At 33.7% G+C, this 26,394-nt stretch overlaps 3 protein-coding genes across 5 annotated transcripts; all 3 read left to right on the top strand.

The window, feature by feature from the left end:
• The first annotated feature begins 1,083 nt into the window (after positions 1-1,083).
• Positions 1,084-12,835, top strand: LOC106775661 (enhancer of mRNA-decapping protein 4). 2 transcript variants are annotated; one of them, XM_014662804.2, is made up of 13 exons: positions 1,084-1,343; positions 1,440-2,487; positions 3,284-3,333; positions 3,630-3,786; positions 3,886-4,104; positions 4,317-4,445; positions 5,019-6,590; positions 7,322-7,681; positions 8,449-8,568; positions 10,292-10,462; positions 11,219-11,365; positions 11,452-11,568; positions 12,343-12,835. In XM_014662804.2, the coding sequence occupies exons 2-13, from the start codon at positions 1,588-1,590 to the stop codon at positions 12,649-12,651; spliced, it is 4,251 nt and encodes a 1,416-aa protein (XP_014518290.1). In that variant the 5' UTR covers positions 1,084-1,343; positions 1,440-1,587; the 3' UTR covers positions 12,652-12,835. The 2 variants fall into 2 exon arrangements, with proteins under 2 accessions (XP_014518290.1, XP_014518291.1); XM_014662805.2 differs by having other exon boundaries at positions 1,421-2,487.
• Positions 12,836-13,611: 776 nt separating this feature from the next.
• On the top strand, positions 13,612-15,743 carry LOC111242606. 2 transcript variants are annotated; one of them, XM_022786631.1, is made up of 2 exons: positions 13,612-14,485; positions 14,875-15,743. In XM_022786631.1, exon 2 carries the CDS (start codon positions 14,886-14,888, stop codon positions 15,357-15,359), a length of 474 nt encoding a protein of 157 aa, XP_022642352.1. In that variant the 5' UTR covers positions 13,612-14,485; positions 14,875-14,885; the 3' UTR covers positions 15,360-15,743. The 2 variants fall into 2 exon arrangements, with proteins under 2 accessions (XP_022642352.1, XP_022642351.1); XM_022786630.1 differs by lacking the exon at positions 13,612-14,485 and adding an exon at positions 14,492-14,627 and having other exon boundaries at positions 14,875-15,741.
• A 3,527-nt stretch (positions 15,744-19,270) lies between these two features.
• On the top strand, positions 19,271-24,236 carry LOC106776040 (probable galacturonosyltransferase 4). Its single transcript, XM_014663338.2, has 9 exons — positions 19,271-19,767; positions 19,864-19,898; positions 20,000-20,044; positions 20,146-20,227; positions 20,358-20,620; positions 21,402-21,655; positions 21,830-22,187; positions 22,450-23,025; positions 23,724-24,236. Exons 1-9 carry the CDS (start codon positions 19,665-19,667, stop codon positions 23,997-23,999), a joined length of 1,992 nt encoding a protein of 663 aa, XP_014518824.1. The 5' UTR covers positions 19,271-19,664; the 3' UTR covers positions 24,000-24,236.
• Positions 24,237-26,394: the final 2,158 nt, after the last annotated feature.

The raw sequence follows: 26,394 nt of genomic DNA, 5'->3' as shown, positions 1-26,394 counted from the left end.
GGATTTGTAATGTTTATAAGATGAAACTTTAATGTATTTTTTTATCTACAAGCTCAACATTTTAATAATAAAATATTTCAAAACTTTTAGTCTTAGCTATTTTATTAGACTTTACACAAACATATTACATTTAAAAAAAATGGAATTCTCAGATTCATTTAAATAAATTGTTTTTGAAAGCATAAATTTGATTATCATATAAAGATATATTACTCATTGTATTATTTATAATTTTACACACCTCACATTGATGAAATCTTATTCCTAATGGATTTAGAATTCGAAAGCGTGCTCCCTTTTTAAGATTTTCTTTTATGTGATTAACTACTTTAATCTTTCATTAATAACTTTTATTATTGTATTCATTAGAGTGTTGTTTCTAGCATGGATAACTTAGGTCGTCTAATCCTTTAATTATGTCTAAGCCTATGATTACAAAAACTCATCAATAAGTTTTCCAAATCTAATAAATTAATAACTTTTGATCATATGTTCATCATTTTATCATTTTTTATGAATTTTTATTATAACTTAGTCAATGATCCTTCTTGTTAGACTAGTGAGATGTAAAAATTTTACAATTCTAAAGAATTTGTTTAATCTCTTTTAAATAAGAAGAATAATGTCAATAAGAGTCTACGCACTTAATATTAAGGCAAAAAACAAGTCATGATTTTTCTATTTAGTCTTTTGTCTTTTAGGACATGGAGTTTGATAAAAGTTAAGGTACACTATTTAATTAATATGGTTGAAACTGTAATATAATATGTATGATAATGAGACTCTTAATCAGCAACTTATTAAATTAATATATACATATCTATAATTTCTTAGAACATTACTGAAAAGTAAATAAAAACTGTAATTGGACATCAACGTAAAAAAATTGTTTAAGACATTAATTGTAACTCTAAATTTGAATAACCTACAGAGATGGTAAAAATAAGTTTAGTGTAAGCTGAGCATAAAATGAAATAAAAAAAAATATCAATAATGATAAAATGCATTTATTTTCATTGATTTTATGCGCAATAAACAATTGATATACTAAATTCTAGATAGGAAAAAGAAATTATTAGATTTTGGTTCCTCATCACCATTTTTATGTTTGTAGTGCTGTGATGCTTGCCATTGGCATTGTTCTGAAATCCCCTTCCTTTGGCTGCTATTTTTTAAATTGGACGATGCAAAAACGCAAACTGTTGATTAAACCTTCTTCTCTTCTCACCAATTTCCTCTAGCACTCGTCCAATTCTGGTCACACCAGAGAAGAGGAGACCAAGACAAGAAGAACACAAGAAAACCAGAAAAGAAAGAAAAAACATAGCAAACTATAGAAACAGGTATGTGTTCAAAACCACCATTTTCTGTTTCTCTCTCCTTTTTGTTTAAATTTATTTATTTTTCTGGGAATACTAAGCTGGTACGAGGAAACACAGAGAACAAAGTCCGAAGTAGCAGTGTGAGGAAGAAAGAGGAGGCACATAAATCAATCTCAGATCTCACAATCAGCTCATCCCAGATCCCATCTGATTGTTTGTACATTCAAAAGTTTGGGATTTTTGCCTTGATTTTTGGTCAAAGTTTATGGCTTCATCCGGGAATCTAAATCAACAGCAGCAGCAGCAACCTCAACAACAACAACCACAAACAACCCATTTTGATTTCAATAAGCTTTTCAAGACTCCACCACCAGCAGCATCAGCAGCATCACCCTCTATCCCTAATCCTTCAAATTTGAACTCTTCTCCATCATTCCCTTCTCCTTCGCCTTCCACACCCCCTCCTTCTTCCTACCCTACCCCCTCTTCCTCCTACCCTCCGCCGACTGGCACATACCCTTATCATCACCCTCACTTTCTCCCCTATCCAGCCCTTCACCACCAACAACAACACCAAGAGCACCCTCTTATCCTTCACCACCTCCCTCAAATGCATGCCCCTCAAAGACCCACTATTTTCCCACCCCCTTCTCCTTCTCCCTCCTCACCACACCTTCCTTCATCCCCCAATCCCACAACCGGTGCTCGCCTCATGGCATTGCTGGGCACCCAAAACCCTCCCTCCAATCAGGAACCATCGGTTGTGTACTCATCTCCTTCTGGCACATCTTCATCACCCATGGTTTCTGATTTTTCAGTGCCACCAAACCCTTCAGGGTTGCCATCCACACAGCTCTCAGGCTCTCCTGTGAATCTGGCTAGTCCTCAGTCCACTCCTACCAGGATGCTCAGCACCAAGCTGCCCAAGGGGCGCCACTTGATTGGAGAGCATGCTGTGTATGACATTGATGTTAGGATGCCTGGGGAGGTGCAGCCTCAGCTTGAAGTCACTCCAATCACCAAGTATGCTTCTGATCCCGGTCTTGTGCTTGGACGCCAAATCGCGGTGAATAAGTCTTATATATGCTATGGACTCAAACTTGGGGCCATCCGGGTGCTTAATATCAATACTGCATTGAGATATTTGCTTCGAGGTCATACTCAGGTGAGTTGTGTTGCGGTTGCTTTTGGCCTGACTGCTAATGCGATGTTAATTTTTGTGCTTCTTTAATGATTAATATGTAGTATTTCTGGTGTTTGTTTATTCAAATGTGGCTTCTTGGTGCGAGGAGTTGATGGATTGGCTCTGTGATTCGGTTGCTTGGACTTTTCCTGTTTGACATTGACACTGATTAAGCTTGATGTGTGTTAGTGCTTTCTGTTGGGTAATATAAACTTAGGTTTTATATGACGTAGTTATATTCTTTTTGCACTGAGCACTGATTGCGAATAAACTGCCTTTGTTGTCTGTTGCCGCATGAAAATATATGAACAAGATTATGTTTTTACCTCAAATTTGTTAGGACTGTGTACCTATGAAATGCGAAAGACTGTACGTTTATAATGCCAAGTTTAAAAAGCTGGTTGTGAGAATGGCGATATGTTTTTTTAAAAACATGACACATGAGCTTTCTTGATGTCTGAGAAAGATTGCTTTGGAGTTTTGTTTTTGACTGTTTACTTTTAATTGGCTTGGATTATATACTTATTGATATAGAACCATATACGAAACCTACAAATCCTTTTCTTCAGCCACCGTTATGATGTGCATACTCTTTGTAAACTGTGCGATTGGGTTGATAATGCTCTTATACTTGCAACTTTCTACATGCGAGGCATGCACTGCCTCTTAAAACTTATAGTGAAATTCACTGTGTTACATGCATTTGAGATGTTTTTTTCTTTTATCAATTTTCAATCTGTACTTTTTTCCAATTTATGCATATCTCCTTTTTATGTAGAGGGTGACAGACATGGCATTCTTCGCTGAGGATCTTCACCTGTTGGCCAGGTAAATATACCTTTTCTGTTAACTTTGTTATCGTTGTGGTTTGATTTACTCACCTGGTTTCTTCCATTATCGTACCATGTTTTAGTTTTTATTTGGTTAGTATTTGATTTATCTCTCATCCTTCAATTGATGAATCTTGTAATTGATATTTTTTATTACTGCATCATCATAAAAAAAGCTGCTGAGGGTTCTTTCTCTTCAAGCATTTCTGAATATTGAAGTCTGATTTTCTAGTTTCATTATTTCAGTTTGAAGTTTATTGATTATTTTACCCTTGAATATACTTCTGTTCACAGTGCTAGCACTGATGGGAGAATATTTGTATGGAAAATTAATGAGGGCCCTGATGAGGACGACAAGCCTCAAATTACTGGAAAAGTTATCCTAGCACTTCAAATATTAGGAGAGAGTGAGTCTGTTCATCCAAGAGTATGCTGGCATCCCCACAAACAAGTAACAACGACTTTATAATTTGGTCTTTAAGTTTATTATATTCCAGTTGGTGTTAACTCCTTTAAAAAGTTATCTTATCATTTGGAATTTGGCATACAGGAGATTTTAATGGTTGCTATTGGAAACCGTATCCTCAAAATCGATAGTATGAAAGCTGGAAGAGGTGAAACTTTTTCTGCAGAGGAACCTCTTAAATGTTCCATTGATAAGTTGATTGATGGGGTGCATCTTGTTGGTAAGCATGATGGCAATGTGACTGAGTTGTCAATGTGCCAATGGATGAAGAGTCGATTAGCTTCAGCTTCAGCTGATGGCACGGTCTGCATTTTTCTCTATCTGTCTCTCTCTTTGCCTTGCTTTGTTGCTTTGTTTAGTATTTCAATCCATTTTAGAATTGTTTTATAAGTTAAAAGGTTGGAGTCCCAAATGAACAGTTGTCGTTATTCTACATCTTAAAGTTTGGAATATGAATTAATATTTGCTATCATTCTTCTATTTTGAAATTCTAAATAACTTATTTTTGTCAACAGGTGAAGATATGGGAAGAACGAAAGGCAACACCACTTGCTGTTTTAAGACCACATGACGGTAAACCTGTAAATTCTGTGACATTCTTGACTGCTCCTCATCGTCCCGAGCACATTGTTCTTATCACAGCGGTATGTTCTTCTAGTCTTAATCTTGATTAGAAATAATCTCGTACTTTGCAAAAATCCTTTGTAATTGAATTTACATTAAACTTTTTTGAACAAGAATAAGTAGTATAAAGTTATCTGATAGCAAATGCAATCATTTATAGTCTTTAAAATAACAATAATGAACTATATGAGGAATCACTCTTAAAGTGATGTTCAAATGTTTGTCTAGAAAAACAAAATAATGCAATGCTCTCTGTGCTAAAGACTTCAAAAATATTTATTTAATTGGATCCTTACCTGATCAGCTTTGTCATCTTGTTGTGGGAAACAGATTCAGTGACTTTTTCCAGGGAAAAGTCATGTAATTTTATTTAACTTTGTTCAATTTTTAACTTGTTAATTTTATTTTTTTTGGAAAACTGAAGTTGATCATTCAACACATGAAAATTAACTAAAGAGTCATTGAATTTGTCCCTCTTGTAGTCGCATTAGTTTCCCCACATCTTTCAAAACTAATTTCCTTTTTTTTTATTGTGTGTTTGTGTGTGTGTGTGTGTGTGTGTGTATATTTATTTTCTTTTCCCTTTTCCACAGGGTCCACTAAATCAGGAAGTGAAGATATGGGTCTCTGATAATGAGGAAGGCTGGCTATTGCCTAGTGATTCTGAGTCATGGCATTGTATTCAGACTTTAGACATAAGAAGTTCGTCTGAATCCAACTCCGAGGATGCATTCTTTAATCAAGTTGTAGCATTGCCCCGTGCTGGTTTGTTTCTGCTTGCAAATGCCAAGAAAAATACAATATATGCTGTGCACATAGAGTACGGATCTAATCCAACTGCTACCCGCATGGATTACATTGCTGAGTTCACAGTCACAATGCCTATATTAAGTCTTACAGGAACCAGTGATAATTTACCAGATGGAGAGCATATTGTGCAGATATATTGTGTCCAAACACAAGCTATTCAACAGTATGGACTCAATTTGTCACAATGTTTGCCTCCACCCTTGGACAATGTTGAACTTGAGAAAACAGAATCCAATTTATCACGTTCTTTTGATGCTATTGATGGATCGACTAATCTGGAAACTGGAAATATGCCACAAGTTCATTCTAGCAGTTCTGAAAGTGCTCCTGTTGCGAGCCTCGTTGTAAATTTGCCTTCATCAGATATTTCAGTTCTACCACCTGAAGCTTCTATATCTTCTATATCAGAAGCAGAGACCAAGGCTAATGATGTACCTTCTCGTAATGGTTTTGAACACATTCAAAGTGCTCCACCTCCACTTCCTCAGAGTCCAAGATTGTCCCATAAGTTATCTGGTTTGAAAAATTCATCAAATAGTTTAGAGACTAGTTCTACAACTGCTGACCATAGCAGTGACCAGACAAATCTTGATTCTTCATCTGAACGGAAAATGGAGTCTGAAAAAGATATGGCAGATGTGCCTGCATCAGGTGACAATTTAAGAAAGGATGATAAAGTTCTTTCAAATGATGTTTCTGTGGTTTCTAATACCCAAGCAACATATAAACACCCAACCCATTTGGTAACTCCATCTGAGATATTCTCTAAAACTGCTTTATCTTCTGAGAATCCCCATACTTCTCAAGGTATGAATGTTCAAGATGTGGTTGCCCGTAGTGATACAGAAAACATTGAAGTAGATGTTAAAGTTATAGGGGAGATGGGTTCTAATCAAGAAAGTACTGAGAGTGAAAGAGACAGAGACTCTCACACCAATGTTACTGAGAAGAAAGAGAAGTTATTTTATTCTCAGGCCTCTGATCTAGGCATTCAGATGGCTAGAGAGACTTATTATGACATTGAGGCAGCTCGTCAAGCTGATAACATTAAGACCATTGATGCACCTAGTCAAAGTTGTAACTCTGTTGAGGAAGAAGTTCAAGACACAAGTAAGGATGTACCTACAAATATCAGTGAATCAGAAACCATGACTACTACTGTGCAATCACCTGCACCTTCTGTGAAAGGTAAAAGACAAAAAGGGAAAACTTCACATTTGTCTGGTGCATCTTCTGCTTCTCCCAGTCCTTTTAATTCAGCAGATTCATCAAACGATCAAGGTGGAAATTCAGGAGGATCATCTATAGAAGCTACCTTATCACAGTTACCTGCTATGCAGGAGATGATGGGCCAGGTCATTAATTTGCATTTGAACTATGTTCTTATTGTATTGGCCACTTAACATGTTGCAATTTTTCCCTATACTTGTATATTTATATTACACATTATTTTTACAGTGTTATGAGTAGCGTGATATGGATTCCGTATGCCGCATATAGAGCACTCGTAATTGTTTTCTAGATTAATAGTCTGCTCTATCTTTGTTAGAAGTCTTATATCGACTAGAGATAAGGTTAATTTAGAATATATAAGTGAGTGCAAATCTCATCTTAAAGTTCACTTCTTAACAATCTTCATCATGATCAAATTTGGGTTGTGGAAGTGTCTATGTATATAGTTTAGATACAATATGAAACATCTTTTTTAGGGATAAAGGCAATGTGTGGCATGTGAAGCTCTAGAATGGATTAGTGGAATATACATGTCCTGTAGTAAAGCCTAATCGGTTGTGTCATTTTCCTCACATGTATCTTGCTTGGCTTTTTCCATTCGAGTTATTCTGAAAGATTGATTAGCAATACAAGCACTGTATTCTCCACTGTTTTATGATTTCATGATATAATACAATCGTAGCATAAAGTTGTTTTAATTTTTGGACTGCTAGTTCTTGTACCGATACCACTCCCCTTTGCACCCATCCAAAATAACGTTTATAGGAACTATTTCATTCCTAGTAAAGGATCTTTTTATGTGTTTAATATGGTTTTTCTTCTCATATATTCCTTCATTTCATATATTTTACAGTTGTTAAGCATGCATAAAGAAATGCAAAAGCAGATGAATGCAATGGTTTCTGTTCCAGTCACTAAGGAAGGCAAAAGATTAGAAGGATCCTTGGGTCGAAACATGGAGAAAGTTGTCAAGGCTCACACTGATGCTTTGTGGGCTAGATTACAGGAAGAAAATGCAAAGCAAGAAAAGCTAGAGCGAGACCGGACACAGCAAATAACAAATTTGATCTCCAATTATGTAAACAAAGATATGGTATCTATATTGGAGAAAATCATTAAGAAGGAAATATCTTCAATTGGAACAACCATTACTCGTTCATTAAGTCAAGTTATAGAGAAAACAATATCTTCAGCTATTACAGAATCATTCCAGGTTTGTATATGTTGTAACTTCACATTGGACTATAGATATGGCTAAAGTAGAACTGAAGTCTTGGACAATTCTCACCTCATGAGTTAGCTTTTGAGGTTGAACTAGGCCCAACCCGAATTCAAGATAGTATTAAAGCTTATCGTAGATATCATATTGGTCCACCTTCAACTGTCCAAAAATTTCACTTGACACTGCAGTTTTCCAAGTGCAATACACAGTAAGTCTATCTGGCCCCATGGATTGTCTAGTGCAATCTTGGCCATATAACTTTACTAGTGCAATCTTGGCCATACAACTTTACTAGTGCAATATGAAAAAAAAAATGCAATCCTACAATCTCCTGTCCAAGAAGTCCAATCCTTGACACATGAGGTGTGTTTTGAGATACACATTAACCATGGATATGCCAAAGGTAGAGCTTATCAAGACATGGTTTGTTTATCCTCACCTCATGATCTACCTTTTGGATTTGAGTTAGACCTAACCCAAATTCAAGTTAATCAATTTCAAAATTTGAAAGTGCCACTGCTCAAATAGTCAATATATTTGTGCTTATGTTAGCTTAGTTTTGTCTTGTCAATTTACAAATTTTCAGACAGTACTTTGTCAAGTTGGATGCCATGTCATATGGTGAAATGAAATGTTTTCAGAAATCTGTGTGCCATTTTTAGTTCTTCAATTGTTATTCCGAAATTAATTTTTTTACTGCTAAAATGCTCATTTTTGCTTGAGTATGTTTGACCAAGGTTGTGCCATGAATTCTGCAGAAGGGGGTGGGAGACAAGGCATTGAATCAACTAGAAAAATCAGTTGGTTCAAAACTTGAAGCTACTGTGTCTAGGCAGATACAGACACAATTTCAAACCTCTGGCAAGCAAGCTCTTCAGGTAAGCAGCTTGAAGTGAACAACAAAAATATCTATTAAAGCTTTTTTTACATGATTTATTTTTATCGTGACGAGTGTGAACTTCTGTCTGCCTGTGGTTCCTGTGTTTTATCATTGCTGTATATTTCATAAGTTTCCAAGCACTCTGGGAACCCACCCTTAAAAACTAGCTGTTAAGGGGGAAGAGTCACTCACTTAAATACTCCACAGAGCATCCCATGTTACTTGATTTAGGACTTAGGTACCCATAATACCTAAGTCCCTATCATGCACTGTCGTTCAGTGCTGCCTTCTTGGTAGCTTTCACTCTATAACACTTTGCTCAATGACATTTCACTCAACTTTTTAGTTAGAATCTCCATAAGTGAGTTTTCCCTGGGTAGTCCTTTTTGAGACACAGATAACCAACTGTAATACTAATTGATAAATCACTTTTGGGGAACCCATCCTTAGAAGCAAGTTGTTAAAAAGAGAAAACCAAATGCTTAAATACTTCCCCGGGTTTCCCACATCACTCGATGTGTGCTAGACTACCCATAACATCCAAGTCCCTATCCAGGGTTGTTGGAAATTGTGTATATTCTTAGAATTGATGTCTAGGATAGTGGAAAAGAAACAATGTCTTAGATAGCGTAATGAAATTTAACTCCTGTGAATACTAATAGGCACAATTTGAGTCTGAAGATTCTGTAGGTAAAATTGAATTCAAATAAATCCTTATCGAACTTTCTAACCATTGGAGAATCAGTTCCATCTTTCACATTTTTGATTGCTTCAGAAGCTTCCTGTTATTTTTAGTCAATATTCTAGCGTGGCAAATGTATAGTTCTTTCTCCTTTGATGTGCTTTTCCTCTTCTCAAATCTTTTTCTATCAATTTCTAGAAAAAAATTCATATCACAATCCCCTCAATAAGCTTTCCATGAAGAGATGGTAAGACTAAATGGGGTGGTTCTTCAATTTCTGACTGTTCCCAAGGGCACTATATGTCCTTAGCTTTCTCTTGAACCTCTTTGCATCCATCTCGATGTCACAACAGTACAATAGTTATATCAGCCAGGGCAACAACAACACATACATTTTTCGCATTTCTTAAATGCATTTTCATCATAGGCACCGTGAATGGTGTAGAACCACTTGTCCGGGCTTGCTAAAACAGCCATTAGAGCATGCATTACTGCTACATCGAGTGCTGAAAGAACTAACCAACAACCTAGATCCATCAACACTTGATGTAGTTGTAATGGAGACCTCACAATTGGATCAACAGCATTATACCCCCTAATGGAAGTGAAATTTGGAAATGACGTGAGGTGGCTGTGGCTGTTACCTTGAATGATGTGCACTGTTCCTTCAAACCGCTTGCAATTTATGGGTTGTAGAATTCTATAATTTGCTATAGGTTTCATTTTGCTAGCTGTTTAGATTGCTGGATCCTTAATTGGGTAACCTAGATTTATTATATTATTGTTTCTAGGCTATATCCAATCATTCTTCTACACAATTTAATCATTTGAAACCCATTTCTCACAGCCTGCACTTTTTAATACATTGGTGGACTATTAATGATCCTTGCAATTCTTATTTCACATATTAATACAATTCAATTTTTTTTTTCATATTTTGGGTTAATTTTTATGATTGCTTTCAAAACAGTCTGGGGTTTTCTGTCCTTCAAAGTGGGTTTGGTTAATCATTTCTTATGGTTTTGTTTGTAATTTGTAGGAGGGACTTAAGACTAGTTTGGAAGCTTCAGTTGTTCCGGCATTTGAGATGTCTTGCAAGGCTATGTTTGAGCAAATTGATGTTGCTTTTCAAAATGGACTTGTGAAGCACACAGCTGCTATTCAACAGCAGTTTGATTCTACTTATTCTCCTCTAGCCATGACGTTGAGGGTATGTATTGGATGGTTATTTTGAAAACAGCTATGATGAATTTTACCTTCAATGGGTTTTTCCTCCTATATACATTTTTTCCCTTTCTGTTACTTGGGATTCTATTTTTTATCTCCATTTGCAAAGATATTGTTACACCTTTGTTTTAAGCTGTGTGGCACTAGTCAAATGCAATTTAATTAGTTTTTATGATATATGGTTGAATAATCTGTTTGTTCTTTTGAGAAGTGTGCAACACATTTCTATTTGCTAAGTTTTTTCTTAAAGAGTAATCTGAAAAAAATTCTGATTATTTTTTGGAACTGTGTTTTAATTTTCTCAGTTGATATTACAAGGAAAATATCCAGTTACTTTTTATGTCAGTGTCAGAATTTTTTTAACTTAGTTTAATAGGTTAGCTTATGCATTGTATTACCTATCTGGCCTATGTGTAGGCTGATCATTAATTTTTTGTATATATCTTTGATGCAAAGGGTTCCTATAAATGAATGAATTAGCTAAAAGATGAAATAATCTCTCTTAAGCACTTTTTTCGTTTTTCTCTCTCAAGTTAGATATACATGTCCACAAGATGTTTGAATCTTGTCTTATTATTGGAAATGAGAAGCTAATTAATTATGAACCAAGATTCTGTCGTGCAGTGGGCGATCTTCACTACCTTGTAACATATATTAGTGGCCTTTCCTCTCTCTCTATGCCTTAAACGTCTGGTTTGTCATTTTTGAATACTCAATGTGTAGTGTTATGATTACACAGGATACAATTAATTCAGCATCATCAATCACCCAAACTTTGAGTGGACAATTGGCTGATGGCCAACGTAAACTGTTAGAAATTGCAGCTAACTCCAAAGTAACAGTGGATCCCTTTGTTGCACAAACTAACAATGGCTTGCATGAGATGGTATGTTGGTTCGTCATTCCCTTTACTTTCTATTTTGATGAGTGTTCTTTCTATTTAATACTTTGAGATGACTTGCACTTTGACAGACTGAGGATCCTACCAAAGAACTATCAAGGTTGATAAGTGAGAGAAAATTTGAGGAAGCCTTTACAGGAGCCCTTCATAGAAGTGACGTTTCATTAGTTTCTTGGTTATGTTCTCAGGTATGATGGACGTATCTTTCTTCTGTTGACTTGAGTTGCTACTCAATTACTTTTTGTTGGAAATGGTGCTTAGAAACTAGTCAAAATGAAACAGTGAAAGGGGAGCTTTTTCCTCTTCCTTTTCCCTAAATTCAACGAAATGACAACTTGCTTCTGTATATTTCAATAAAATATTAAGTGATTATGAGGAAATATTGTTGACCTGTAGACATTTTTGAGTTTTTCCTGAGGTAAAAAAGATGGTAAATTTTTATGGGGTCCCTACTAAAGTAAATAAAAACAAAATTTTAAATGTGAAATAGATTCCCAGTTCCTATAATAATTTGGGTCCAACTTTCTCTCTAACTTAAGAGAGGATGAGCCTTGCCATGATGGAAAGATTGCTGCCTTGTGACCTGAAGCTCATGGGTTCAAATCTTGAAAATAGCTCCTCACTTGAGGGGGAAATGTTCTAAATGTCTACTTTTCCCACCCAGCATTAGTTGGGAAACTCAAGCATTGGACCACCCCATTTTTTGTGTCTAATTGCATGTTTGGTTTGACATCGATCTTTTTTATAAAAGGCATCACTCTAGAAACTATTTTTGAATAATTTCAATTTTTCACATTCTGAAAGCACCAAACAAAACACACAACTAAGAGTGAACTTACATCTCATAAACCTATTCCGATCTCCAAATATACCAAAACAAAATCAAATCACACCTCTGCATATCATTACTGGTAAACACTGGTAAAACACTGATGAACAATTTTGTATCTTTTCCTATCCAGGTTGATTTATCTGGCATTTTGGCAATGGTGCCGTTGCCATTAAGCCAAGGAGTACTTCTGTCTCTTCTACAACAGTTGTCCTGTGACATCAGTACAGACACACCCCGAAAATTGGCATGGATGACAGATGTGGCAGCTGCCATAAACCCGACAGATCCAAGGATTGCAGCACATGTGCGGCGAATATTAGATCAAGTGTCCCACACACTTGGCCATCATCGGAATTTACCTACTACCTCCCCTTCTGAAGCGAGCACAATCCGCCTTCTCATGCATGTCATAAACTCGGTGTTGTTGAGCTGTAAATGATATTGTTGTATTTTATCATATGTGCAGAAATGTTAAGTATCAACTTTGGTTTGTAATTGTATAGATATTTAGATAGCTTGGAGGGGATGAAATGAACTACTGTACTTAGAGTTTTGGTACAATTGATTTGTGTGACATAGTTTCACATTTTTGTATGCTTATTATTTTACATTTTACCTTCGCCCCTTCAGGTGTCTTTATCATTTTTACAGACATTATATCCTTCCCCATGATGGACAAGGAAAATTTTGACAACTTCAGGGTAAGGTAGAGGCTTCAGAGCATGCATAGGTTTGCTAGGATATTTTGATCTGGGTTAATTCAGGTGACCATTTTCAAAAGACAAGTTGGTATAGTGCTTTTAGAGAACCAAGTGTTAGATAAGAATTTTTTAGTCAAAATGAGTATTTTTGGTCATTTAGAACATCACTTTATTGAGTAATGCAGTGTTTTCTGTATTGGATATTTCTTTCTCCATCCCCATGATTTCTTCTTGCACCTCCATGGGTATGTAAAAAATAGAAATGTCCTTGCTTTCTCCCATCTCCTTCTATGTTGCCATCATTAAACCTTTTATTTTTTGTCATCCTTCTAGTTGTGTCTTCTTTTAGTCTTACATTTTTTACCTCTCATACTTTTTCTACCTAGAAGATGGTAACATATCATGGTGCATTCTGATGTAAGTTCTTTTGGTCCTTTTGGTTTTCAACAATAATTTGTGGATTGTGGAATTTAAAAGTGACTCCAGGATTTAACAATCCAAAAAAGAAAAATCTTTATAAAAAAAAAAAACTGTCTTTGTATAATCTATAAGACATCCTAGATTATATAATCTAAATTTTTTTTATAAAAAAATGATTTTCAAATTGTGCTAATTATTTTTTTTTTCATTCAAAACATTATTTATGAATTATGCAATCCAGAAATAAAAAGTACCAATCGGAAGAAGTGGGAGAGGGGTGCCCTGGTGAAGGAGGAAGAAGATAAGGATAAATGAGGCATTTGACAATTTTATAGAGCTGAAGATTGCAATGTATGGAGTTACAGAAAGAAGTTGGCATTAAGCTAAGATTATAGAACTTTCGGATTATATAACTATTTTAGGGGTGTTTTGGACTAAGCTTGTAATTTCATAATCAAATTAGACTANAAAGATTTGTATTTGATTCAGCTTCTAAATTTTAGTTAACTTACTTTATCAAGAATTAGCTACAGAGTGTCTCATTGTATTTGGAATAGTGGCACGAAGAAGAAGAATCAAATCATTTTTCCATTGAAAGCGTTGCTGCCAGATTTTTGACGCATTTTAAGTGATTTTTCGCTCTTCACCACCAATTCAACTATATTAATGTTATAACGCTATAATGTTAACGTATCTCATCTAATGATTTTACACAGCGAGGCTTAACATCTACGACAAAAATGAAAGGATGAAAGTATATTTAACATCTAATGTTTCAATTAAAGTGAGAACAAAAGCTGAAGTAGGATGAAAGGATGCATCCAATCATTTGCCATGCTTGAAATGACCACAAAAAAAGAAGATGAAAAGATGTAGCTGTTAGGTTGGAAGTTGAAACATATTAGCACCACATTTGCCATGTTTAGTTGAGAAATAAGAAAGCTACTAAGATGCAAAATTTTTGTATTGCTTTGATTGACTCTGTGATCTTTCCTTTTCCAAAATTAGGAACGCTAAATGAGGAATCATCTCGTATCTCACATGACATTGTTGGTGCTGTAGATAGGACCGCAACAGAAGGGTGAAACAGATGCACATGCACATGCACATGCACGTGTGCATCTGTGTGATTAATATTGTGTTATGAGTACGGTATGATACAGTTTTACTTTTACCCTCTATAAGTTTTCTCTGTATTATTATTACCTTTCCATCTTCGAAATTGAAACATGGATGCACGTGCCTAAAATCCTTACCTTTTCCTTGGCCTCAACTCAACCCTCCAATCACTCAGGTACTCAACTACAGATCATGCTTAGGATTATCATCATTTCTTTAATCATCTGTGTACATGAAAAGTGGTCTTTTTGTTTCTGTTTAACACGTGTTTTCCTTTGTTTATTACAATCTCGATCTTAGTAGTACAACCTTTGGATGTGTGTTTTATACGATTTTTGTGTTTGATTATTAAGAATGTCTCAAAGGGGTATTGGATGTATAGGAGTTGATGATGATTTTTGGTGAATCTCTCTCTTCTGCAGAAAATATATAAATGGAATGGGAGAAGAATAAGAGAGCACGAGAAGATGATGGAATCGAGATTGAATCTTCTTCTGAAAGTAACATGGGTGTAAAGAAGAGAAATGCATATGGCATAAGCTTGGCGAAGGAGAAGAAGAAGGAAATGGAAGAGGAAGATTATTTGGAGGCATGGAATTCACATTTGGTAATGGGAGTGTTTGATTTTCCTTGGCTGAAAGATGGTGTCATGTCAAAATCAGATCAATGCTTGGATTTTGAAGACAATTTCTCATCATCTCTAGAACACCAAGACACTTTATTCAAACAGAATGTTGATTTCTCTGAAGAATGTGGCTTGTGTATAACTCCAGAGGTACCAATGGTTCATGCTGAAGATGCTGACTTGGTAGAGGATTTGTGGCAACCATTTGAGAGTAATGGGTTGGAGTTAGAAGCAGAAGATGGAGATTCTATCTGGAACTCTCTTCTCAATAGGCCTCTTTGACAGAATTTGGATTCTTTGTATCCATAATTCAAAAAGTTCTTGGAATAAGTAATGCAGTAGATGTATATATTGGATGAGTTCTATTCGTGCCAGATGCAGTTTGATGATTTCATGTTCAAACTCACACTTTGATGATCTGAAAAAATGTCAGCAAACACCAAAGGTAGAGAGCAATTGGCAACCAGCATTGGATATTATTCCTTAATGTTTATGGTTTTCAGTTACAATCATGGATTTCTGAACTTAGGGTATAGTGTCTATTCATCAATTCTATTCCCAGACCAATTTTTGTTACACTTTTTTCTTTGATTGTCCAAATAAAATTACCTAGACTTGTATTTTGGCCAATTATAAAATGTTTTATTACACGGACTTGAGTTTATTCAACAATGATCAGTATGCAGATTCATTCACTATATATTCTGTGCAGGAGATGTATACCTTATAGAATACTAAAATTTGAACCTGGAATCTTAAAGTGATGTCTGTAATGCAGGACCAGATAATACTGTCCAAGTTAAGCATGGGAGAGGAAACAAAAACTTCAAATTCAGTTTAGACAAAAGGGAATTTAGTGAATATGATATTGATTACAGAGTTAATTTGTAGTTTTGAGGAGTTACTGTATTTAAATGTGTGCAATGTTTGACTGTTCTAGGGTGCAAAGGTTGTCTAACTTCTTTTGGAATCATCAAAAGCAATATTTACCTCCCTTGGCTTTTGATGGCATAGAAGTGTGTGCTATAATGGGATTTTCCATCTATTCTTATTTCCAAAGGATCTGAACCATTACATGAAGATCAGACTCTCACATTTTATATCACAATTATATTTTAACAATTCTTTTTTAACAACTTTTTTACAACAGGACAAGTGTCACTATTTTATTGTCTGTTTGAATTTATTTTAAAAAAATATTTAAAACGGACCAATCACAAACTGTCACATATACGTTGTCAAAAAATTATTAAAAAAAAATTATTAAAGAGATTTTTTCCATTTTATATACGTTTGTTCAGAAAAACATCTTAAAACAAAATTAATTCAAATATATTGATTTTAATATTTTAACTTTTTAACAGAGTTAAATATATTTTTAATACATGTGAAATTAAAATTTGTTTTTTTCAGACTTAAAAATTAAATAGATATAATTATTTTTTCCTTTTATATGTTTAGTGATGGACATAATTGAGGAGTTGTGCGATTTATAAAGCCTTTTATGTTACCTTCAAAATGATTGAGTGGGGCTTTCTGTAGATCTCATTTAATTCCATTTAGATCCTTATTAGTGGAACCATTGCTTAGACATCTTAAAAATAGAAATTGTTTTGGATATAGGTTAGAGTAACTCCAGAAGCTTTCACACTTCTACTCTTTGTTCGCTTGGGTAGTTGAATTTATTGGTTTGAATTTTCTATACTTCGAATCCATTAGGAGTATCTATCAAAAGTACTTTGATACTTAAGTTAGTAGTAAATAATTTGTTCGAGAATCAAAGTTTAAAATTCACAATAAATGTGATTATTTATCTCTTATTTTTGACTTTTATATATAGTTTTTTAGATGAACCTAAGATTAGTGAAATTTTAATTACGTTCAATCTCAGTCCATAAAGCTAAACAGTACTTACCTTTAATCTTGATTCTCGATGCTCCTTAACAAGTATTTGGTTGTTGAGGATGTCTATCTGACTTCGGTTTCTGCTTGATTGGATGATCTTTGTGTTTATCTTACTTTAACTTAGGTGCCTAGCATACTAGGCTGTTTAGTATTTTTTTTTACCGTCCGATCATATGGTACAGAAATCATGAATGTGTGAATAGAAATATATTTTATATAAATTATTTAAAAAATGTGAAATATAAATAACATTTTATACCATAATGTTTTTTATTGAAGATAGAGATAAGAAAAGTGTTGCATCGGTTATGATAAAGAAATAGCACTATGGTTTGATAGCATGATTCTTTATGTTTGTTGAAAGGTAAAGATGTGACTTGAAGAGTAAGTTTTGTATATAAAAATGTAACATTTTCTTCTACTAAATGGCTACAAAAGAAAAGTTGAATTTTGAATGTGAAAAAAAATAACGAGTTACTTGTGGCTACAGCCATGTTAGTAAGGACAATGAATATGCCTAAATTGAAGTTGTTGAAAGATAACCAAAATAAATATAGAAAAAGGAGAATAGTTGTTGAAACATAAAGAAAAAGAACACAAAATTATTATATTAAATCCTTTTTCGTTTGAAAGATTCTTTTCCTATTCTTGGACTAAAAGTGCATCACAAATTCAATACTCAAAATGATGAACAAAACATAATTGAAAATGTTTAGTACCTTTGCTTTGGTGGATGGTTGCAATCTTTCATTGTGCCGACACTTAGGTTTCCATTATTACTTCCAAAATGTAAAGCAATAATTTCTGATTTTCATATTTTCACAGTAATAAAAATATTCCTACAACAATGTTGAAAATCCTACAATAATTCGAAATGGATTAATTAAAAGAAGGATAATGATATTTAGATAATATTTTTTTTATAATATTTGAACATTGATTACGTGTTAATCTGTGGTAAAAAATTACTCCACAATAATGTTTATGATTATTATTATTGATAGTGGAGTAATTTTTGACTAATCACATATTATTATTGATAGTTTTGCAAAAATGTGTTACATTTAAGTTTATTTATATTTCTATTTTCAAAGTAGAATATAATCTCTCAAGCAATTTAAATGGACTTTCAATCAAATTGTATGAATATTTTAGTATCCATTTAATATAATATCTTTTTACAATATACAAATTCAATGAATTCCTGCTTGAGAGTTTTGTTCATTTCTCTTTAGATTGTTTAGTGAGATTATCTGTAAAAAGTATTTACATGTTAAGTTTTTACGAAATGAACTTTAACGTTGACCTAATTACAATATAATAAGTTGATAAACATATTTATCTATAAAGTGGCTGTAGTTAAAAAAGTATTTTTCAGTTTCAGAAATACTTAATCACATATTGTGTGAGATTTAAAAATTACCCTGAAAATAATATAATTAAATATTCTTCATGCAACTACTACTATTATACGAGAAAATACTCTTTGCATGTTTTTGTAATAGCCAATTTCATCAAAAAAAATGTTTTTAACTAATTTTTTTCTAATTACAAAATTTTAATAAAACTTAAAAAAATCCACTTAAAGTTGGTAGAAAAAAAATTGCATATACGATAATAGAAAAACTTATTACAACGCCGTTTTCTATAATTTCTGAATAGCAGAAATTAATATCTGATTTATCATAATAAAGTTTAAGTAGTTTTAGCAATAAATAAAAAATTAATAAATGTTTTGATAAAAAAGAAGGAAAGAAGCGGCAGTCACGCGCGTCAGAGTGGCCAACTAAGCATCACATGTTGTACCACTTCACGCGTACAATAATTAGTTAATTAATTAATTAACTAATCAATTAATTTTACCACTCACAAATCATGCTGTACGATAAACTCATTTTGTTTCTATACTAATTATTTCAAAATTTTAACATTAGCTTCTAAATTATTGATAAACAAAATTTTTGTACGGCAAAAAAGTAAAGAAATTACACTTTCGTGTTAATCCATTTTTTTAATTATTTTAAATTTGACTAAAATATTTTATCATTAAAAAATAATAAAAGCCCCATCTGTAAAACTGTGACTACTAAAGTAATTTCCATTGTTTACAAAAAAAAAAAATCTTCTGCAGTATTTTTTTCTAGTTGACAGTATATTAATAGGAAATGTTATTATATGATACGAAATTTTATATGAATTTATAATATTTTTGCAATAATTAGATTACATTAAGATTGTATGTAATTGAAAAAGTTTCCGTTAACAAATAGTGATAGGCTACGCGAAGAAAGAAGAAAGAAGAAAGTTGTACGCTCGTTTTATTGTGTTCTTCTTTTTCTTCTCTCTCTTCCCTTTTGTCCTCCATTGCTTTGCTCTGTTCTTCTTCTTCTACTTCTCCTTCTTCTTCTCTCCTACGTCGTTTCTCTATCTCTCTCTACATTGACACCATGAAGCAATTCAAAGAAAAATCGCAGGCTTTCGAAAACGAGTTTTTTTTCTTCATTCAATGTAACTGATTCCTTTCTTAACTCTCAGAGGCAATTTCCAGCATACCCAGAAGAAAGGGAAAGTGGGTTTTCTTTTCCTCTCGGAAAGTTTCCTTCTTGGCTCCTGTCTCCTCGTTTTCTTTATCTCTGTTCAAAGGGTCTTGTCGCTTTTTCTTTTGTCTTTCTGGAAAAAAAAATGGTGGCGGTAAGAAACATTGTGCTGTTGTTGCTGTCCATTACTGTTGTGGCTCCGATTGTGCTCTACACTGATCGCCTTGGCACGTTTGAGCCTCCTTCTGGTGGGTTTCAATTGCTTTTCTTCCTCTGAATTCATTTGCTTTGGCTATTTGCTAATGGTTTTGGTTTATTTGTGTTGGGTTTTATTCATTATGCAGACAAACAGGAGTTTGTCGAAGATGTTACTGCCTTTGTAAGTGACGGTCTTGAAAAAGATTCTTCAGTTGTTTTAGTCAGGGTCAGAGAGGTAGAGATCTTTGAGTTTCTGAATCTTCTTTTATTTTTTTGTGTCAGGCTTTCAGTGCAGCAGACTCTAGGCACTTGAATCTGCTGCCGCAGGTATTGTTAATAGTTCCCTTCTTTTTTTTTTTTCTTCTCTTTGGTGTTGAATCTGTGGTAATTTGTTTTTTTATTGATGAAATATCTTATTTTACAAACAGGAAACTTCAACGACCGTTAAAGAACCTGTTAGGGCTGTGTATACTGAGGAGGATTCAATTAACAGAAGGAATTTCCCTCGAGGTATTTTTCTTTTGTGGCTTCTTCTCTGTGTTCTTGAGTGAGGTTTTGGGTCCTTTTCCTCTCCGTTTCTGAGGTTCTTTATCTTTTTTGTTATATTTAATTAATGACATTCACTGTCACGTTGAGCTAGGCTTGCAATTGGTGAAATCAAGGGAGCATTTATCTGCCAGGGTGCTGTCTACTACTACTGATGAGGAAGATCAGAATAAAAAGGAGAACTCCATTAAATTGGTTACTGATGGAATTAGACAAGGAAATCAAGTGGGTGGGTCCTTGGAAAAAGGTGATGGTACCGGTGAAAATGTAAATGGTGAAGTTGCTATTGATGTTGATAACAATGATGGGAAACTGGCTAGATCAACCAGTGTTTCTACTCAAGATCCTCAAATTAAGGTCGGTGATATATTGTGCTTTTGTTGTTTTATAGGCTTGTGTTTTCATTTTTTTGTATATTGCTGCCGCATTCTCTAGGAAGTTGTAAATAGTGATAGTTATGTAAGAAAATTCATCTCGGTTTCTGATCATGTTGAAAAAGGTTTTGCATATTTATATCTGTGGAGGGTTGTCCATCATCTTTCAAACAAAGTACTTTGTATAGTCAGTGCTTCTATTGCTTGAATTTGGTAATCTAATGAAGAATTAAGTCTAAGGATGGAATAGGTACACTTATGAAAAGGGGTGGTTCATTGCATAAGAGAACATCCACACTGTTGTGCCAGAACTCACCCTCTATTATATTAGTTGGTAGCTCAGACATAAATTGTTCTGAATTTCATAAAGGAGCCGGCAAATTGGTAGTTTGATAAACAGAATTCAAGTTAATTTAAATGTAGACAAGTTTATGTCTTCATGATTTTGGCATCTTTTTAGACCGGACTGTGTGCATTTGTAGCAGAGGACATGAAACTAAATTTTGCATGGTGCAATGAAGCGCAACCCTCAAAAACAATTGCATAGTCATGTTTAATTAGTGCAACATGTTTTGTTTTTACAGTCAATGAAAGGGAACAATTAAGTTACTAGTATAGTGATACCTGTCAAGACTCGTAATTATATTTTTCCAACTATTTTTTTCAGAAAGTTACATCATTCTAACTTAGGAAAACCAGCCACAATACATATTGACTTTTCATTGTTTCACATTTGATGTATCTATTTTCATGTTGCCAAGCAGGAACAACCAACGGAAACTTCTAGCAAAGCCAAACAGAAAAGTTCTAGATTGTCTGAAACCAATAAGCAGCATGATCAAACACCATCTGATTATCGGGTAAAGCAGCTGAAAGATCAGCTTATCCAAGCTAAGGTCTTTCTTTCCCTTCCAGCTGTAAAAAGCAATCCTCATCTCACTCGGGAGCTTCGATTACGAGTAAAAGATGTTTCACGAACTCTTGGGGATGCAAGCAAAGATTCTGAGTTACCTGGGAAGTAAGTTCAGCCTTAAGAATGCTGTTATCTGCCTTCATGTTTCACAGTTATGTTATGATTCTGGAGTTGTACTTTAAATTTCTCATGCTACTAGGATAGACATGATGAATAGCTAAGTTTCTGCTCTAAGCTGCATATTTGTGCAGTCTTAATCTAAATTTGTAATAATGGCAGTGCAAACGAAAGAATGAAAGCCATGCAACAGACACTGATGAAAGGAAAACAAGCTCAAGATGATTGTACTGCTGTTGTGAAGAAGCTTAGGGCCATGCTCCACTCGACAGAGGAGCAGCTTCACGTTCTCAAGAAACAGACCTTGTTCTTAACACAATTGACAGCAAAAACACTGCCTAAAGGTCTTCATTGTCTTCCCTTACGTCTTACAACTGAGTATCATAACATGAATTCTTCTGAGCAACAGTTCCCCAATCAAGAGAATTTAGAAGAACCCCAGTTATTCCATTATGCCATATTTTCGGACAACATATTAGCAACAGCTGTTGTTGTGAACTCAACTGTTTCCAATGCTAAGGTAAATTCTTTACACTTTTAGAATGCCTTGACATTTTTTTTTGCTGCCAAGATCATTGAGAGAAATTTGGTCTGACTGTACGGTGGTGTAACTACACTTTATATGATTTGAGTAATAAAAACTTGTCTGTTTCATTTTAGGCCTGAGTTTATAAAGAATTCAAACAAAACATAAATAGACTAAATGTTATTGAAGCCAATGTTACTTATATTTCCTATTGACACCAATTGCTTGTATTGACGTTATTTTAATGAATTTGCAGGATGCCTCAAAGCATGTTTTCCACATTGTTACTGATAGACTCAATTACGCAGCGATGAGGATGTGGTTTTTGGTGAATCCACCAGGCAAGGCAACCATTCAAGTACAAAACATTGAAGATTTTACATGGTTGAATTCAAGTTACAGTCCTGTTCTTAAGCAGCTGGGTTCTCAATCCATGATTGATTATTACTTCAAGGCTCATCGAGCAACCTCTGATTCAAATCTGAAGTTTCGGAATCCGAAGTATTTATCTATTTTGAACCACCTCCGATTCTATCTGCCTGAGATCTTTCCAAAGCTCAACAAAGTGCTGTTTTTGGATGATGATATAGTTGTGCAGAAGGATCTGACTGATCTGTGGTCCATTGATTTGAAAGGCAATGTAAATGGTGCTGTAGAAACTTGTGGAGAAAGTTTTCACCGATTTGATCGATATCTCAACTTCTCACATCCTCTCATTGCAAAGAATTTTGATCCACATGCTTGTGGGTGGGCATATGGTATGAATATATTTGATTTAGTGGAATGGAAAAGGCAAAATATCACACAGGTGTACCACAACTGGCAGAATCTGGTATGTACACTTTGATCTACATTTCAGCGAGTATCCCATGTGATTGAATGTGGTATTAATCATGCTATATTTGGAACATAGATTTTATCTTTTAAATAAAGAATAATTGAGTTACTACTAACTAAGTCTTAGAAAATAAATTTTAAATCTAATTCAATCTTAAAAAATTGATTTGTAAAGTGAAATTTGCATCATTTATATACAATAATTTGATCATATTTCTTGCTAATACGAGATCTTGGCGCAATAGGCTCATCGAACATTAATAGAATAGACTTTAGAATTAACTTATAAAGTTAATTTTAAGCCTAACTTAATCTTGTAAAATTAGTTAATGAGAAAAGGTTTTCATCTATGTATATACTGTAATTTGGTCATTTCTCTAACTTATGTGGGATCTCTAACACTAAGATCTAGCTGATATGCCTAATCATTTTGGCAATTAATCTTAATAGTCCTAAAGTGGGAGTTGAGATTTTGTGTGCTATGACTTGGTTATTGTTATGTTGCAAACTGTCAACTTAAAATGCTGGAAATAGAAATATTTTGATCTGTGTTTGGGTTGTGAAAAGTGTGAATATTATTTCAGTATCCATCCATTCAATTTTCATTTACATTTCCGTTCTGGTCCATGTTTTGTGTTTCTTCCTGATTTTAATTTGAACTGATTTTTCTTTTCTAATTAAACTGAATTACAGAATCGTGATAGACAACTATGGAAATTAGGAACGCTGCCGCCTGGCCTCATAACCTTCTGGAAACGTACTTTCCCGCTGAACCGATCTTGGCATGTCTTAGGACTTGGCTACAACCCCAACGTTGACCATAAGGATATCGAGCAGTCTGCTGTTGTACACTATAATGGGAACATGAAACCATGGCTTGAGATAAGTATTCCTAAGTTTCGAAGTTATTGGACAAAGTATGTGGACTACAATCATCTCTATTTGCGAGAATGCAACATCAATCCATAGATAGGTCTTTTAGTTGCCTGACCATTAAAGTTTTCTCAGCATTAGCAAAGTTGCAGTGCACCTTTTAGGTCTGCAATTCCATCTGTGTAGAGCTCCTATTTTTTAAAGCTTTACAATTCTTTCTGTATACGTGTTTCCATTTTACATTCTTATTTTTTGAACTTGCAAAAACCTGCAGTGAATGCTAAATGTACTGCACTTGTAAATGAAATGAAGAGGCTAGTTCTTTTTGTTTTCTGTTGTGTGCTTCCTTTTTCAAAACATCCTGTCGTGTTAGTAGTCTTCTTTTTGTTTCTAGTACATCTTCCTTTAATGTTGGCACGATACCTTGTTCATCCTTCAGTAGTTTCTACAACACAATCTTTGTCAAGTGAAGTTTTTGAGCAGTTTGATTTAAGAAATCGTTGTTTTTACTTATTTCAAAGATGATAAAAAACGGTGTATCATTTTTGGCACTTAAAAAACAAAAAGTTGTTGGATATAATCATAAGACTAAGACTCGGCTCCACCGACAATATGTTTGGTGGGTTTGGTAGTGCCTCTTCACTTTTTCAGTATCAGGTTTTTGAGTTTTTTCTCTCTAGGTTGCAAGTATAGAGTGTGGTAGCAATGTTGTTGCCATAGAGGGAAGAAGTAGACGTAGGGTAGAAGAGAAAATAAATATATGGTCACTGAAATGTATATTAATTATGAATATAAAGATGGAAGTAGGTTTGAGTGAAGAATGCATGAAAATAATGTTAATGTGCATAACAGCAAAATGTATGGTGGCAGGGTCCCATTTTCATATCTGTCACCCAATAGGACATGCAGTGAAATGATGATAAATCAGCATCATCACAACTTGTATATTTTGTTATCACGTGGTGGTGGAACCCACTGTTTATTTTATGGAGGGTGGTTTCTCACTGACTGTGATCACGTGCACAAACCTATGATCATGAGTCAGTGTTTCTCAGAAAATGATAGTGTGAATGAGAGTCACCATAGCCCAAAACTGAACACAAGTGTGTAGTATATTGAACACTGATTAGGAAAGAAATTGACTAGAGAACAGTGTTGAAAGAGACTTTAGAGCAAAAATATTGGCTTTTCTTGAGTCTGGAAATCTCTGTTAACCGAGAAAGTTAAACTTTTGTTCATTTTTTATTTGCATTTGAATTGAGTTTACCAGATATTATAGTTCATATATATTTTTTTTTTGTGACTTAATTGATAATATGACATTTTAGAGTGCATCAGAATATTTCTTTCCAGAAGCACTTAACATTAAATTGAAAATGTTTCATTATCTAAATTATTCCTTTTGTCCGTCTTTTCAACATCCATATATTGATTTTATGTGGGTCTGACTTGGATGTAACATTTCTGAATGTTACATTCAAAAATTGCATAACATAGAGATACTTTTCAATTAGATTTTGCTTACACATCTACACAACTATAGGAAACAATAAATCTTGTGCTAATAGAAGACCTCTTCCCAATAAATATTTTTTATTTTCTTAATTTAAAAATTCAAGCATTTTTTAATTGAATTTTGCTGTTATTAAAATTTTAAATACTCTCTTATTTGGCTTTAAAAGAATCTGCTAAAATGTGTAATGATACTTCATTTACAAAATAGTAATCACATGAAAAGAAATACAGTGACTTTTTCATATTATGGTAAAATTTATTATTATTATTATTTATTTCTGACGATATTTACAAATGAAAGTAGCAAGTTAGATAATGCAGTAATAACAAACACTATTCAAAAGTGAATCTCAAGCCATGCCCAATAATGCAATAATGGGTCTACGCATCAGTTGGAAATTATTCACTACAATACAATCACTCATCATTGAATAATTTATCCATAATTTTATGTCAAGAATATCTTACTTGTCGATACCATTTTTGTACAATTTTTTTTATCAACTTAGTAGAATGAATCATTAATACAGTAGTTGTTTAAAAAAAAATTAAAGAATATACACTTGAATCCTTAATATTATAAATAATTCATATGTAAGATTTGCATTCACCTTAAATTCTATTCGTTTTAACCATGATTCTCCTATTGAGTTCAACATCAATATTTAAAAGGATCTAAGTTAAATTTGTGTAAGAAAAATATTTGTGTTTACTGTATTTATAAATAAAACGGATATTTATGGTAGCAAATAATATATGTAACATATTATTACCATATGTGAATATCTATTATTTATAAAAAAAATTAAAATTTAATTTATATTTTATTAAATTTAATTTAACTAAAATTAATTTATATTTATTAGATTAAATTTAATTAAAATTAAATTTTTAATTTATATTATATTTTATATTTTTTAATTTTATTTCAAAAATCTATAAATATTTTTAAAAAAAAAAATATTTGCAGTATCCA

Source organism: Vigna radiata, chromosome 10, assembly GCF_000741045.1.
Source record: "Vigna radiata var. radiata cultivar VC1973A chromosome 10, Vradiata_ver6, whole genome shotgun sequence".
In the NCBI taxonomy this organism is placed as follows: domain Eukaryota; kingdom Viridiplantae; phylum Streptophyta; class Magnoliopsida; order Fabales; family Fabaceae; genus Vigna; species Vigna radiata.
This window is presented reverse-complemented; position numbering and strand designations above follow the sequence as displayed.